The 17215-nt window shown below is 45.7% G+C and overlaps 1 protein-coding gene across 8 annotated transcripts in view; it reads right to left on the bottom strand.

The window, feature by feature from the left end:
- Nucleotides 1-17215, bottom strand: part of KLF12 (KLF transcription factor 12) — a 256583-nt gene that overhangs the window by 75254 nt on the left and 164114 nt on the right. For all 8 annotated transcript variants that reach the window (XM_075423015.1, XM_075422969.1, XM_075422990.1 and 5 more), the window contains one exon: nt 5012-5147. In XM_075423015.1, the coding sequence (XP_075279130.1) occupies nt 5012-5147 (136 nt within the window). The remainder of the gene's footprint in view (nt 1-5011; nt 5148-17215) is intronic.

Raw genomic sequence — 17215 nt, forward strand, 5'->3', positions numbered from 1 at the left:
CTACTGCCAAAACACCCTCGCTTATGTTTCTTGGAGATTCAGGACAAAGTATTTTGTCTTCAACTAGAAGAAGAAACTGAGGTGAAAGATCCCTATAACAAATAGCACAATGGTAGTAACGACTGCAGCTGAAGCAGGAGAACAGACAATATCAGTGTAGAAAATGAATGGCTGATGGGAACACAGTTATAAACCTCAAAAGAGGTAACAATCAACCACAGAAGTTGATTTACATTGAAGAAGAGGAGAGGGGAAAAAAGAGATCTAAGGAGAAAAATTCAGACTTGAAAAATACATACCAATTTCAGAGAGTATATTGGTACTGTGGTTATGCTGTCTGTCTGCTGTGGAATTTCTTTTTCGCTAGTGCAGTATCCAAAACTAACTTCCACTGTATTGCAATAATAAAAGCCAGCAGAATTTAAAAATAAAGTAGGATGATCACATTAATGTCAATGTATCAATCATATAATGTAGCCAAAGAGAATGGGGTGTAGGGTCAAAGCCCCTAATCTCATTTTCATACAAGGACTCGGCGGCACCCAGCTCAGCGCAAAGAAGAGTTCACGCTAAAGGTCACCACAGTCACATCCAAATGACAAATCACATTTCTATGAATTAACTGCAGCTATAAGCATTCAGGATTTCCTCTCTGAATTTTCTGTCTCTCCGTCATGCCGGAAAAACAAGAAGCTACCTTAAGCATCATCAGTTGATATGCACAGTCCATCTTTTCCTTGACATTATTTGAAAGAAAAAATGCTTTCATCAAAGGGGTTCCCTCCAACACACGCATCAAAAGTTCATGCTAAAAATCACCCTCTGCCTCTCCTGCTTCTGCGCTCAACCTCTGCAAGTAGCAGGTCTTATGTTGTGCGTGTTCAGGGAGACAGAGCTGCATGCTGTGAAATAATGTATTTTAGTGCGTAACTGTGCAGGGAAAGGATTGCCCTGTCCAGGGTTTGCATTACTGCGTTCCATGGAGATGGCTCCCGAGCCCTGCTGCACCAGGGCTGCCTAGGGATGGAAGAGCTGCTGCGCTGAGGGAACAACACGTTGCCTCTGAGAGGCATCCTTCAAAAGTTTTACTGGTTTTACTGGTCTTCTAAGGCCTTGACTAATGCCTCATCTTCTCTTGGCTTCATAAAGATTTCTAGAGCGTATCTGAGATTTGACCCTGAATATATGATGCTACTCTTGCTATGTAATGAGCATTAGTTGTGTCAGGCGTAGAGAGGCAAATCTGCTCTTTGTTGGAGAGCTATATGTCAAAATGAGTTTGTAAAACACGATACAAAAAGGATGAAATGCTGCTGACAATGCAAAGCCCACTGAAATCTACACATTGCTGCAATATTTACTATCAGCCAGAGCACATTATCTGAGATTAATAAATTATTCCTAGTCCATATTATGGTAAGGCATAGCAACTGCCATAAACCAGCACTGTCACATAAAGAAATTTCAGCAAAGTACCCTGCTTGAAGTAATGACTTTGTTTATCTATAACTTTACATTATTGATTGGGTTTGCTGAACTGAAGAAGGACTATGAAGTCATTCCAAAAGAACTACTGGGAAGTCTGGAAGCTCAGCCAATATAAAGCTAGCAGCAAGAAGGCAATTTCCCTGAGAAAAACTAGTCATACTTGGTTATATTACAAATATGCAAGCAAATTACATTCTGTTTGCATAAATAAGAACTAATGCCAAACATGTGGCTCTTAATGTCTGATTGTCAGAATTTTTCCTGGTAATGAATTTTTACTTGTAAGACTGTAGCAGACCTGAAACAAAGCAGCAACACAGGCGGATGCCCTCCAGTTTCAGAGGAGATGAAAAGCAAAGCTTTCATACAGGCATTCCAAACCGTCCCGTGACTCAGCCACATAAGGATAATTTCCAAGACAAGAAGCTTAAAAATGGCTGCATTAAAACAACAGCCCTCCCCAAACACTGGCTGGCTGATTTCCTTTAGCTCGTGGTTAAAGCCTTGGCATTGCTGAGCCCACCTGGCAGCTTTAGATCCATGGGAAGATGCTGGGGCATTCAGTGTCGTCCTGTCACTCCCAGCTTCTGGCACGCCGACTCCCGAGCCAGGCGCCGCGGATTGCCTTACCCTCACCTCACAGCAGAGACCTGCAGTGCTGACACGTGTGTCTCAGGCAGCTGTCTGCACCGCCTGCGGTCCATGGAGCGGAACGGCCGCTCACGGGCTTGAGCTTCTCTCCCTAAATTAGACAGCTAGAATAGGTCAAAGGAATTACTGCCCAGACACGCCAACAGCTACCCGGTCCGTACGCAGGGAGGCAAGATAACGAGCTCGGGTGCAGATACCTCTGTCGCAGATGCCTAGCTAGGCAAGGCGAATCCTGAACCCCCCAGACGGCACGCAGGGAAAGCCAGGAGCCTTACCAAGGCAATGCCCTGCAGCGTCACGCATTGCGCGAGGGGCCGCACAGGACTGACCCAAAGCAAATACCCACCACAGGGCTTCTGAAATCGCTTTCTGCTCTTGGAGAATAGGCAGCAACAGGCAAATGTATATACATACATATATATACTTACAATGCTTACGCAGGATGATTTAAAAATGTCTGAAAACCAACCAGAAAAAGGTCAACTGTTGTCTCGCACCTGTCACTGGCATCTACAAACTGGGCTTGGTATTTTAACAAAGGCAGGATTACACAACAGCAATCCGGTACTGAAGGGAATGATGCTGCCATCCCTTTGGAGGTGCCGTGCTGTACTTCCCAGCCAGTATCCCACAACAAGAGAAGGCTCTCTCATCAAGAAGCTATTTTTTTGTTGTTAACTGTGTAACTATTCACAAGAAAGAGCTTACAAGCTCACTTCAGAAAGAAGCCGTTCTGTGGGACAGTCTTCTAGACTGAGGTGCAGCCCACCTCACTTAGGCCCTTAGCTTAGACCCACGCTTTACTGCCTACTCAAGCAGCCTTTTCTGTGCATGCCCCTACGCTGCCCGGTTATTCGGCAGAACGGTCGGTGCCTTTCCACGTCCACAGAGGAAATTCCTGTCTGCTAAGTTTAGATGCTGAAATTGAGCACACAGGATCTCCCTTTGGAAGGCTTCAAAGGCACTTTCCTCTCTGCAGCAAGGGTATGTAGAATGCAGGCTTTTATTTCAGTGGACTGCTTTGCTAAACGTCTAATATTAAGCTACACGTTAGATGCCTAAATTCAGAATAGAGCCCGCCTGTGAGGCTCTATATTATACACACCAAGAAAGAAATGGACTGAGTGGAGTTGGTATAGTGCGCTAATGTCTCTCTTCAGCTCATCAGCTGTATCTGCGGTGGCTGTGACTGAGAATGGAGTACAGAAGATGACAAATTGCAGATCACAGTCAAATTAGATTTTCCTAATGGGGCTTTTGAAATAAACTAACAGATCACTGCTTAAAGAAAACCTGTAACGAGGATGAGTTGATGTGATATTATTAAATTCCTTAATTTAATTCTTAAGCTCCAGAGTCAGCCAAGTAATATTCAACACATTTACCTTTACAAACTGTGGAATGCATTGTGGAAAAGCTAAAAGCGCTTTTCACAATTTGACCAATTCTCTAAGTGTTGAACCAATATCAGTCAGAGAGAACAGTATCTGCCTGCCAGTTATATATTAGAAGTATCTGCTAGCGTCCCACGCTTCCTCCTTTCATTAATTACACAAAACTATTTAGTGCAAAATCATGACAGGTTGTTTTATTTTTCTGGCTTATTATGCGTGCTATAAACTGAGAAAAATAATACTTGGCACTTCAGGGCCTGGCGTTGTAATTAGCAAACTCAAAACACAGGCGAGGCCTGTCCATCAAGCAACAGCGTCACTGGTGAAGAAACCTTCCCTTCCTTTATCACCGTCAGAAGAGGAGCACGCTAATTACAGCGCCTTGCCTTGCCCATAGAAACCTCCCTCTCTGCTTACGGGGAATACAGGTTTGAGGATCGCAGTTACTGTGCTTGGCTAGAAGACGAATTAGCAGGCGTCTGGCGAAAATGCAAAAAGAAGTAGTTCCTCCTCAAACACGGCTTAGAAACATCAGCTCTTTTGGCTACTGATGGCCAGGAAAACAAACTAAAACGTTTTTAGACACCACGTTAAGACATTTAAAATGAATATACAACACACTATATAACGGCAATGTCTAATGGCCTTTGTTATATCCCTTCCTATTTAATAATGTCCAGAGTGACCATATTTTGAACCTCTGAGATAAAGTAACGTTTTTTGTGGGTCTAGCACAGGCTTCAGTGCCTGGAGGCTCTAGTTCTATTTCCAGCTCTGCTTCAGCCCTACAGGGTGACCTTTACGCATAACCTCATTTTCCTCACCTATAAAATGGGGATATTAATACTTATTTACCTCACAGTTGGTTCCCTTCCAGCTGCTACGGTGACTGAGCACGCTCATGCATCTACAGAATCACTAATGTTCACGATAATTTATTTCTTTTTTTTACACAAGCAATACAGACATTAAATCAAGAAATTATTTGTCCATCCAGTGAGTAAAGGTACACAGAAAAATAACAGCAATGGAAAAACTGTTCAACGCCCCTCACCAATTTCCTTTCAATGACACTGTCCTCCAGGAGAAATGGAGGCATTTCCTATCTGACAGCAACTAGAAGAAAGCTCTTGGTGCTGCTTTCAGTCAAGAAAAAAATTCATGGTTTTTGAGTGAAATTCTAACCTGGTGTCCCTTTGGAGAGGATATAATACACTGCAAGCTTAGCAAGTAAACAAAGGGAAAGAAACAACTTCAGTTTGAAACTTTACCTAATAATGAGGACAGAGAGAAAGAAAGGAAAAGAGCATCAGAGAGAGACAAGAGATACAGCCATCTCTTCCTAAAGGGAACGAAGCCACACGCAAGAGGTGCTGGCAGGTATGCCGACCCGCGGCTGGGGGAACACGGGCCGGTGCCTCCATCGCCCCGGGAGCACCGCGGCAACACTCGTCTCGCTCCGGGAATGCGATACTTACTCTTGTACTGCTCTGGCTATGGAGAGCGCCGTAGATCCAGTTTCATTAACGCTATCTAAGGTCACATTTGGCAGGTCGTCATCATCACTGTCACTTTTAATTTGTCTGGGAGATAGGCCTCGGGGGTCCATTTGTGCTGGAAAGAGACATATAATGGATTAATACGAGCGCGCCGAAATTAATCTCATGCCAGAACAACATCAGGGCGCAGGACACATCGGCTCGCCGGGGGCGGCCGGCAGGGCTGGTGCCTCCCCAGCCAGGTGACGGACTGGGACCGAGGGACCCGGCGGTCTGGGCCCTTCTCGTGGCACACCCCTGCCGTCGCCTCCGCGTTCCACGGGCCTGAAACAAAACTGCACCAATAATATTCGTCAAAAAGTCGGTTTACCCGCGAGTCACTTGTTCTGGATGTCTTCAGGAAGCAAACAGAAAGGGCTATGTCTGCCTTGCGCAACATAGCGCACTCCAGAGTAAATTTTACAGCAAAAATTCAGAAGCAATCTTTAATTTTGACAGTCCGTCACGAGATCCTAGGCTGGGACCCATGTCACTCCAGTCAGCTGAAGGTTAGGTGTCAAAAAGCCCTCAGTCGTCCTGATTTCTGACTTAACACCAGGGTCAACCTCTGAAGGAGCCTTCTCTCCACACCACAGGTGGCAGAGCCGTTCCACCCAACTTCACGCAGGCAGCGAACCCTCAGGTGACCGACGCTGGGTAGGCTTGGTTGGACTTTTTTGAAAAGCCACGCAGTCTCGCGTGTTACGAACATCTGAAGGTCAGGAATCGTGGGACTGTTCTGTCCACCCACAGCTCACAGCATCCACACTCTGTGGCCATGGTGCAGGTGCCCAGGCGCTGGCACCTGGGGAAAAGAGGTTTAAGAAAGGGCATAAAAATGCCACGCGGGCAGAGAGCAGAAGAAAGTGTGAGAAACAGCCAAGCAGGCACCAAGGTGAGAGGAGGAGGAGGGGAGGAGGTACTCCATGGCGGAGCAGAGGTTCCCCTGGAGACCAGGATGGAGCAGGCTCTGCTGACAGGAGCTGCAGCGTGGGGGGAACCCACACTGGGGCAGGGGAGCAGCGTGAGGAGGAAGGAGCAGCAGAAAGGAGCTGTCGTGGACCGGCCCCGGCTCCCACTCGCCGTCCCTTGCACAGTGCTCGGGCAGGGGGAGGTAGAGGCACTGTTCCCAGTGAAGGAGGGAGTGAAGCTGAGCCCGGGAAAAGTGAGTTAGGAGGTGGTGGTTCTCGCAATCCTAACCTACTTCTAATTAGCAGTAAATTAATCTTCTCCACACTGAGTCCATTTTGCCTGTGATGGCAATCAGTAAGTGACCTCCTTGCCTTGATCTCAACCCATGAGCTCCCCCAGCTCCTTTTCTCCCCCTGCCCTGCTGAGGAAGGGGGAGTGCAAGAGCGGCTGGGTGGACGTCTGGCAGCCGCCACAGGGCAGCCCACCACAGATAGGTTTTTGTGCCAAGAAGAGATTATTTTGTTTGGTCAGGTGAAATAGGGGAATCCAAAACTATTTATTTGAAGAGCTAACTGTTGCAGTTTGTTAGCTTGTGCTCTCTTGTACTGCAGTCGCAGAGAGAGGACACTTTCCGGGTCTTGTGACATGCTTTTCCAGAAAAGTAGCTGTCATTCCTACTCGGCTCTGGCTGGCCACAGCCCTGGACAACAAGCATCACAGGCTCCCTTTAGAGATCATGAACTGTTCAGCAGGCCTACAGCTAGAAAGCAGCTCCAAAAGTCGTAGCTACATCTCCAATTTTGCCATGTTTCTTATGTCACAAGAAAAGGGACTGAGTCACACTGAAAAACAGGAGGGCTGTAGATGCCCCAGGAGCTGTGCAGCTGCAACAGCAGTACTGAGGGATAGCTGGGCTCTCAGAAAGAAACAACTCCCCAAATGAGTGATGACTCGAGGGAAAGTTGGTGTTAAATTTTAATTTATGTCTTAGCTGTGAACCACCTCTGAGTAAAAGAACAGTGAGTGATTATAACTACCCTTCAGCTGCTTTTTTTTATGTCAAAGAACTTCATTAAAAAATACTATTAAAATATGTTCAGTAAGCTGATGCAACAACCTCTTCTGGAAGCACAGTACATTTACAAAAGCACAGTATGACTTCTATTAGCTTTCTATAGCACTGTTTAGATGCCTCAGTAATCCTGGCTCCATTTGGACTGCTTATTATTTCTTCATGTATGGTAAAGAAAACACCTTTTGCTTATCAAAGCAAAGACTGTTGACAATGAAGAATGACCTGCATGAGACAAACATACAGCAAACTTAGAAATTGTTCAAAACGTTTAATTGTTTCAGGAAGAATGAGCACCATTCTGACTCTGCTTCTTAAAATCACGACTTACACACGATGGTATTCAATGCGTACATGAGCATTAGGGATAATCTAGTAGTTGACTTAAGAGCAACTGAACCACCTAGTCACAGCTGATTTAGCTCCAGAAAACTATTTGGAAAGAAGTGCTACTTCTCCCTTGTTCCCTAATATTATCACTTATTTCATGACTACTTCAGTTTTTCTTAAAGTGAATCTCGTTACAAGAAGTGATAGGTTTGTATCTGCCCAATATTTATATGATGCTTTTGTGAAAGCTCACGTTTGTAAATAAAAGTGTAACAAAAAACTATGTATGCGATACTTTGCATTAACTGTGGCTTCATCTGACTTACTTGCACGACAGCAAAAGTTTAAAGTGCAGAAACTTTCTTAAAGTTTAAAACTAACTTCAAATCACAAAAGTTGTTACATAATTTAGTCTGTAACACAGTTATTATACACCAATTTTGATCACTTAAGTGTGAATACACCTACATAACACGAGACGGTATAAATGTATATGAGAAGTCTTATGTATTTTTGTTCCCTATAAGACAATTACTGCAGATTGTCAGTGTTTCGGTTTAGCATGGATAAATGCCAGGTGCCCACCAAAACCAGTCCTTCACTCCTCCTCCTCAGGTGGGCAGGGGAGAGGAAACAGGATGAAAGGCTCGAGGTTCGAGACAAGGACAGGGAGAGATCACTAGCCAGTTACCGTCACGGACAAAACACACTGAACTTGGGGAGAACAGGGAGTTTAATTTATCACCAATCAAATCAGAGTAGGACAGTGAGAAACAAAACCAGATCTTAAAACTCCGGTGTGGGGGTCCCTTCCACGGGCTACTGGTGGATAACTGCTCCACCATAGACGTCCATGGACTGCAGGGGAACAACCTGCCTCACCATGGTCTTCATCACAGGCTGCAAGGGAAGACCCTCTGCTCTGGCATCTCGAGCACCTCCTCCCCCTCCTTCTTCAGTGACCTTGGTGTCTGCAGAGTTGTTTCTCTCACATCGTCTCACTCCTCTCTCTCTGCTGCCGTCTCCCCGCAGTTTTCTTCCCCTTCAGAAATGTATCATCCCAGAGGCGCTACCACCATCGCTGATTGGCTTGGCCTCGGGCAGCGGCCAGTCGGTCTCAGAGCCATCTGGCACTGGCTTTATCAGACATGGGCGAAGCTTCTCGCAGCTTCTCACAGAAGCCACCCCTATAGCCCCCCTGCTACCAAAAGCTTGCCACGCAAACCGATAACAGCCAGTTATTAAGATATTATTGAGACTCCTATGATATTTTACATTGTTTTTAGATTACCAGAAAAATGTGCTGGGATGAAAACTCTCAATTACCTTCTTGTTTCTGCTCAGCGAGGTAAACCCTACTCTGTATACTCCTAACACAGCCATGAAGTTGCCAACAGGGTTGTGCTTTTCCACCTAGGGATAATTTGTCCCACTGGGCACCGTTTGCCCCACCAGAAGCCAACGTTTGAGCACATCACAAGGTGCTGTGACACTTGAACATGGTGAGAACGGAAGGCGAGTAACAGAAACATATCAGTGCACAAATTCAAAGGCAGGCAATTCAAGGACATTTTTTGTTATATTTTTGCAAAGAACCTAACTAAAGATGATAATTAAATATCATTATTAAATGATCTAGGGATTATTCCTTTAAATTTTAATGCTGGCCCACACAGACATCCTTTTTAGTCCCCCTCTCCATTTGTGACCTCTTCTCAGCTTGCAGACTTGGGTGGCCGAGGCGTTGGGGAGCCGAGGTGACTAACCAGGAGGCTGAACTTGGCCACTGCCAGCTGCTGTCAACTACCCTGTTTTCTCATCAGCACGGCTGCAGCTGCTGAGGGGAAAAACAGCCCTTAAAGCTATTCTCCTCCCTCCAATGAGCCATGTGAAGAATGAACTGGCTGAAAGCCTAACAGATATCTCCTCCTCACCGCTCACTAAAGTGTGCAAACTGCAGTACAGGATTTTTATACATTCAGAGTTCACGACTCCTACTTATGTCAACGGCTTTGACTTTCTCTTGGACATCTAAGAACAACTGTTGAACTGCTGGCACCAAGGTTTATAAATACCCGCAGCAGTTCATAAACACTGAATTGAGAGTAATTATTGGCCTAACAAACATCAAACTGGAAAGAACAAAGAGATGCAGGCAAGAGACAATATAGCAAATGAGATTAAAAAGGTGGAGGACAAGTGAGTAATGGGACACAACTGGCAAGCAAGGTGGACGAGAGCCCACAAAACACGCCAGGACATTTTAACCTCCCTTCATGCCATACGTTGCTCTGACGACCAAGCTTTTCCTTGAACTTAGGACCAAGGGTCCAGAAGGGACCGGGTCAGGTCACTGAATCAAGTCCTCCCTATCTGAGGCACACACATATCATTAATAAAGTTCAAGCCTTAAAAAATGAGCTGGTTTCCTTGCCCGTGCTACTCCTCTTGAAAGGCAAGACTTGTCCGGTGGTTTTGTGAAGAGTGAACGAGGCTAAGGTGAGGCAAGCAAAAAGAAATGAGTCACTGACTGCTTTCATGGGACAAAGGTGTCACCGAAAGAGTGCTCAGGAGCTACAGAAGCAAGCTGTAAGCACTCCATGCTGAAAAGATTGGCGAGCCAGGGGACTTCTTTAAGAACGTCTGCAAGTGCTGAAGGCTGCAAGCAGCCATGTCGCCTTCCGTCTTTGTTAGCCTCAAGAAACAATGACCCTTTTTGCTAAAGAAAGTACAAAGAATCGCTCTTGATGCATGTACATATATGCAATCACTTCTCAAGGAACCCTCTGCCAAACTGTACCAAAAAGGAGTTTCCCTTTGGGCGGTACGAGCAAATTCACACTCTGCACTTGTTTTAAGGTAAGATGTGCAAAAGGTTCTCATGTAAGGCCCACACCAGCCTGTAAATACTCCAGAACTTGGTCTATCATGATTAATACTGTATCTGCCAACTGTTAGTTGCCAGCATGAAAAAATCTCATCTGGATCAGATATAAGCCTGCTTCTATTTCTATCGAACTAAACAGTTTCTTGGCTTTAAAATTTATGCTGGCTGTGGGGACCACATAATATCTGATCCTGTTTCTCAGGACCAAATCGCCTCTTCTACAATGCTGGAACAGATCTAAACTTGGACAGCAGCTTTCTAATGAGCATTGATCGTATTTGTGCTTTCAGGCACGCAGCTGCACCTTTTCTGACATGGTACAGGACTGGCCATGCCTTAGAAGCAAAACCTCCCGGAAAGATCCAGCCTGCCAGCTCCTAAAGGCAGGCAAACCCCTTGGGACGGGACGCAGCCTCCACCTTCCCAGGGGAACAACCTGAGCACAGGGCCACGCCATCAGAGTATTTTTCTCCTTCTCCACCCTCAAAACTACTGCTCCTGTCCACACTGGGGTATCTCCTGGGAAGGGGGACTGTGGATTTAAATCTCTCCAGGCTGATAAGAGATCAGCACGACGCCTCTTGCTTCTCACACACTTGGCTGGTGTTGTTAGGCTGCTGGGTAAATGCTGTTCCCTATCTGTCAAATTTGGGCTCCACCCGAATATGTCCTAATTGCATTATCATAGAATCATAGAATCATTACGGCTGGAAAAGACCTGTAAGATCATCAAGTCCAACCATCCACCCAATGCCACCATGTCTGCTAAACCATATCCCGAAGTGCCACACCTACACAGTTTATGAACACTTCCAGGGATGGTGACTCCACCACCTCCCTGGGCAGCCCCGTTCCAATGTCTGACCACTCTTTCAGTAAAGACACTTTTCCTAATATCCAATCTAAACCTCCCCTAATGCAACTTGAGACCATTGCCTCTTGTCCTACCACTAGTCAACTGAGCGAAGAGACCAACACCTGCCTTACTACAACCTCCTTTCAGGTAGCTGTAGAGAATGATAAGGTCTCCCCTCAGCCTCCTCTTCTCCAGACTGAACAGCCCCAGCTCCTTCAACCACTTCTCATAAGACTTGTTCTCTATATCCCTCACCAGCCTCACTGCCCTTCTCTGGACACGCTCCAGCACCTCAATGCCCTTGCAGTGAGGGGCCCAAAACAGTACACAGTACTCCAGGTGCGGCCTCACCAGTGCTGAGCACAGGGGCACGATCACCTCCCTGCTCCTGCTAGCCACACTATTCCTGATCCAAGCCAGGATGCTGTTGGCCTTCTTGGCCACCTGGGCACACTGCTGGCTCATGTTCAGCTGGCTGTCAAACAACACCCCAAGGTCCTTTTTCCACCAGGCAGCTTTCCAGCCACTCCTCCCCAAGCCTGCAGCGTTGCGTGGGGTTGTTGTGACCTAAGTGCAGGACCTGGCACTTGGCCTTGTTGAACCCCATACAGTTGTCCTCGGCCCATCGATCCAGTCTGTCCAGATCCCTCTGCAGAGCCTTCCTACCCTCCAGCAGATCGACGCTCCCACCCAGCTTGGTGTCCTCTGCAAATTTACTGAGGGAGCACTCGATCTCCTCATCCAGATCATTGATGAAGAGGTTAAACAAAACTGGACCCAAAACTGAGCCCTGGGAACACCACTCATGACCGGCCAGCAGCTGGATTTAACTCCGCTCACCACCACTCTATGCCCTTGGCCATTCAGCCAGTTCTTTGTCCAGCAAAACGCATACCCATCCAAACCACGAGCAGCTAGTTTCTCTGGGAACGCTTAGCTCCTTCCCAGTGATTATTTAGGGGTACACTACCCAAGTGCTCTGACCTGGTCAGGCTAGGCCAAGTGCCGTCAATAACCCTACAGCTGGATGCCTGTAGTAGGTGGCCTGAATCTGGGCCCTTCTTGGTGCGAAAAGGACCGTGCACTAACGTACTGCTACCACCGCTGGCAGATTTCAGTTACCACAACCTGATTTATTTTCTCCAGTCAAATTTCCTGTGAGTGAAAAGGATGAAAACTCACCCCATCAGCAGGCTCACGAAGACCCGCTAGAAGTAATTTCACATCTCCACACTATCTTTGATTTAAAGGCAAATCTGAGCCCCTTGGGTTAAAGATGAATGAAATATTACAGAGCAAGAGCAAATTAAGTAACCATCAGGAGTTTTGCCTCTCTTTATAGCTAAGCCACACAGTATTAACTAATGCCAAAATAACCCGTTTTGAGATGATGCTTGTTGGTGTGAAAATAGAGAAAATATCAGCTTCCTGAACTACTGAAGCCTCTGGCTCATTCTATCTTAATACCTCAGTCTTCTGCATTAAATTAGCTTCTCTGCTAATAACTTTGTAAACATACATACATGTAGGCCTGCTGATACACCACAACATTTTAAAAACTGAACTATGCTTAGTTGCTCTCTTAACACAATTAAAAAATTATTTCTGCTTTTTGAAAGGATTTCCAAATTCAGAGTCGGTCTGTTTTTGTTTCACGTATTAAACTCCCCACCCTGCTTTCTCTAAAAGATGCCTGACATGCAACCTGCTAAGCAAAGTGATTGCTCATGCCAGACTTCCGAGCGGTCCCGATGCCAACCCAGAAGACCTGCCAGCCGTTTGCAGGGTTATACAGGTCTGCAGCATGGAGACATCTGACGTGGGACCCACCACGCGTAATGCCAAGGCCCGTGTTGGGTGGGACATCAGCCTGGAGGGTGGGGAGGCCCCTCTGGCCTTGCCAGCTCTGACCCATACCAAGGCGATGTATTTGCTCACGCAAACATAGCCGCAGATTTTTATTGCAATGGAAGTTTAAACTATGCATAAATGAGCAATTCTGAAGTACCTCAAGCCAGAAAGAGTCATGTTTGCTACTGCCACATGTCTTTCTAAGCAACTTTTCTCCAGCTGCTCCCAGTCCACGCTGGCATACAGGAGCTAACAGAAGATTCTCTCTAGCTGTAAGCAACGCTCGCTTTGCATTAACCTCCACTAGGAATGGAAAATCAAATACTATCTCATGCCCCCAAATTGATGTTTACAAGAATCTCATCAGCACCGCTGTTACACACGCATGTGTCCGTGTGTCTGCAGAGCCAGAAGGACTGAAGTAACAAAGCGACATTTGCTGCCAGACTCCCAGAAGGACGGTATTGGAAAATACAGTTGACACAATTATATGGCACTCATGCTTTAGCAAAATACGCTACAAATCTGCCAGCGTCAGAAACACTGCAAAAGAAGTAGTTTGACCCTAGTAATAATAATAATCTGTCCCTCGCGATGACCCCCTGACCCCACAGCACCTAACAGTACATTTCTATCGGCCCGCATCCTCTCTCAGAGCCCTGGACACCGGAGCTGGGTGACACGGGGAGGGGAGGGAAGATCCACTCACCTCCTGTCTTCATGCACCCGCACTGCGAACACGAGCGCCCCGACCCTCCCAGCCAGCCAGCGGAGGCAGATGGGTGCCTTCAGGGGTGCCGAGCCCACCCATCCCCGTGGACTGCACGCGGAATTCCGCAGCTTGAGTCCACCTCCCTCCTCTCGCCGGGACCCGTGGCACCAGCCCTGGCAGAGGAAAGCGGCTCGATGACCCCCTGAGCCGCTGTGGACCCGCTCCATGCTGGGAAGAGGACGAGAGCAGCCTTTGCCATGCCTTGGTTTTCTGGGAGAGGAGCAAAAGCATCTGGGGGATCTCGGTAAGTGCCTGAAAACGGGACAATGGCAACAGCATCGAGCAGCCTCGCTTGCTCCCACCTTCTCCCCACCTGCCACCATTTGCTTAGTGTCACAGAGGCACCTCTGTCCCCAGCAGCAATGCTGAAGAAAATGATCTTTGGCTTCAGGGCCCTGGTGGGCAAGTTTGGAAGAGGAGTAATTCACCGGGGCACACAGTAATCACCATTAAAACCAATAATCTGCCAACAGTTATGAATATCATAGTGTCTAAACCGTAAGTTTGGTCTCTACACTTGGCATGCAGCACAGTTTGGTACCTGAAATGCTGCAAGAAGGAAACTGCTGACCAACAGTGACTTCTTTTACTCTTTCTTAAACTGTCACTGTCGCAAATGCCTCTGATAAAAAAGTACATCTGGGCAGATCAGCCGCCAAGCAGAGGGACCGACTCATCTCCACCCTTCTCGGTTACTCTTGGAAAATAGGTTTTATAACTGTGCAAGTCCAGCCTCACACCATACGTCTGAAGCAACTAGACATTCCCCTTCTTGGCAGTTTTTTTAGAGAACAGGAGCCCAGCATGGAGCTCCCCAGCAGAAGAACGTCACAGGAGAACGTCACAGACACCACTGCATGTTTTTGATGGTGGAAGCAACACTTCCAGATGTACAGGAGCTATTTGAAAAGATGCCCTCTGAGTTTAAGTGTTCAACTCAGGTTTACTTAACGTGTTTTAGGAAATTGAATCCTGGCTTTACAGATCTAACAAATGCACGGGAACGATGGTATTCATGATTTTCTTCTCCTAAGTTGGTGCATACTATATGAAGCACGTATACATCATCTTTTCTTCCTATTTCAAGTTCATTATAAGTGCCTTCTGCGTTGAAAAAGGCTCTGAGTGCACTTATCAGATTTTCAATCAAAACAGCTTGGTGTCTGGTAGGGGCAGCAGAATTGGTCGATTTATTTCATAAAACTTTATGTACAAAGCAGCAGTATCCATGAACTTAATGGTCAGAATATAGAGTCTACAGGGGTAATTTTTATTACAATTTATAGCAAGATTACCCATACTCTACAGTTTTCAGATTTTATTGAGGTTTTATGGGACTATACGGCTAGAGCAGTTAACTGCACCCAGCACAGCTATGGTTCACAGAGAATGGGAACTGCACCGAATGCACAGTGTAACTAATCTACCAGAGAATATTAATTGCTATAATCCAATCAAAGGCAATATTTAAAATCATTTCACCAGTCAAACAATTTGCCATAAACCTGTAAAATAATAGCTGTATGGAGAAATAAAGGTGAGAGTGATTGCATGAATGTAGTATGTGCACATATTTAAGCATCTCTGTCATCGAGTTGTATACATAAACACACAACGTCGGTTTTTTAAGCAAAGGACTTTTCTCTTTCTAAGCTATTTGAATGCCATGAGACCTCACCTACACAAAAAAGAAACTACTGACACTACTGAGATTTATATCTCACTGAGCATCTAATGGACAAATATTCTATCACCAAAAGTAAGCAGGGAAAATAAGGACAGAATATGTTCAGTATTAAATAAAATACTGCAAAGCCACTGCAAAATGGTAGCAGACTGCAACGTACACACTGCAACAGTCTAGAGATATGTTAGACACCAGAAAGTTGCCAGCAGATTGGTCCACGGCACAATAAAATCCAAGGCATGGATAAAATATATGAGAAGTTTTATGCATGCGTTTCTGCTGGATCCAAATTTGTGGGATAAAAGCAACGAGTTCAAAGAGAGCACGGAGCTGAAGGTCCAGACGCATTCTTGGTGCGGAAGACAAGGAATTAACAGCTTCTAAAAGGTGCAAGGACTCAGGATATGTCGAAATGGACTTCCTCATCCTCCTTATGCTAGGCTTCACAAATAAATTTGGAATACGCATCCCTTCCCCAAGCCTGCTCCGAGCTCGATGTTAAACATGATGTTAAATCCACTGTTGATAAATCTTAGAAGAGCATGTGCTTCTATAGTGGAAAAACCTACGCATGTCACTAGCGAGTCACCAGAAATACAGCTTTACTGGAGATTTCAGCAGAAGACTGTTTGTGGGGCTCCCCATAGTTAACTCAAGCCACTTTGTCTTCAAGCAACCTCCTTCTCGATTTCAAATACCACAGCGTATCTTGTAACCTGTGTTTTAACTCTCCATTCTGGCAAGAATTACTGTTTACTCTAGTTCTCAAATATACGCACCGTCTCCCGTAACACAGGTCCCACCCTGCACGCCAGCCTCGCCTCTGCCTGCTTCTCCTCCCGGCTCGCCATTGCCAACCCGCTTCTCCTTTCCAGGGACCACTAACACTTCTTCCAGACAAACCAAGCAAGCAGGGGGAGAGAGGTTCAACATTTTGTGGGGCAGGAGGGTGGAGGTGGCCAGGCTGGAATACACCCAGCCGCAAAAGATTTTTGGGTGCAAAACCAAAAAAATTACAGCTAAAGTAGAATCTCGCTGCCTGAATGCAACTCAAATCTAAAATAACCATCTAGTAAAATGCAGAAAGGATAATCGCTTCACACGAAATAAAAACAGGCAATACTACTGCTTTTAATTAAAAGTCTCTTCCACAGCAGAACTTACACAAACAGACCATGTAATCTGACCTTTAAACATATGGAACAGCTCTCTAAATTTCTAACTTTGTACTACAAATTGTGTTTACTTTTGTGGAATAAACTTTACAGTAGGCAGAAATAACAGGCTGTACTTCAAAAAAAAAAAAAACAAAACCAAGAGCAGTGCACAATGTAATCTAGTGGTATTACCTGATTTAAATCGCAGAAAAATCTGCAGCAAAAGGTCCTGTGTCTACTACTTGTTAATGTATCCACAGTGAGGAATATGGCATGTGTAAGGTGTGAAACGACACAATCTGTGTATTTCTGTTAGGTCCATACATAGTCATAATAATGTAATAATAGAGAAAATAAAATAGTCCATGTCAATGTCATTACGGATGTTTACGTACACAGGAAGATGATGAAGCTCAGCTGGCAAATTTAAATTCATAAATGTTCTGACTGCTCAGTTTTGCCAGTGGTTGTGTCTTCTGACAACCTTAAAATCCGTTAAGAGCGAGAACTCCAAAACTTGAACCCAAAACCCCAGAAATACTGAAGTTGCACAGGTCCTTGGTGCACCATCATCAGGGTGGAGCTTCTAAAAGGCCCTGCTGTGAATGGAGTAACTCTTC

Source organism: Opisthocomus hoazin, chromosome 1 (genome assembly GCF_030867145.1).
Source record: "Opisthocomus hoazin isolate bOpiHoa1 chromosome 1, bOpiHoa1.hap1, whole genome shotgun sequence".
Classification (NCBI taxonomy): Eukaryota; Metazoa; Chordata; class Aves; order Opisthocomiformes; family Opisthocomidae; genus Opisthocomus; species Opisthocomus hoazin.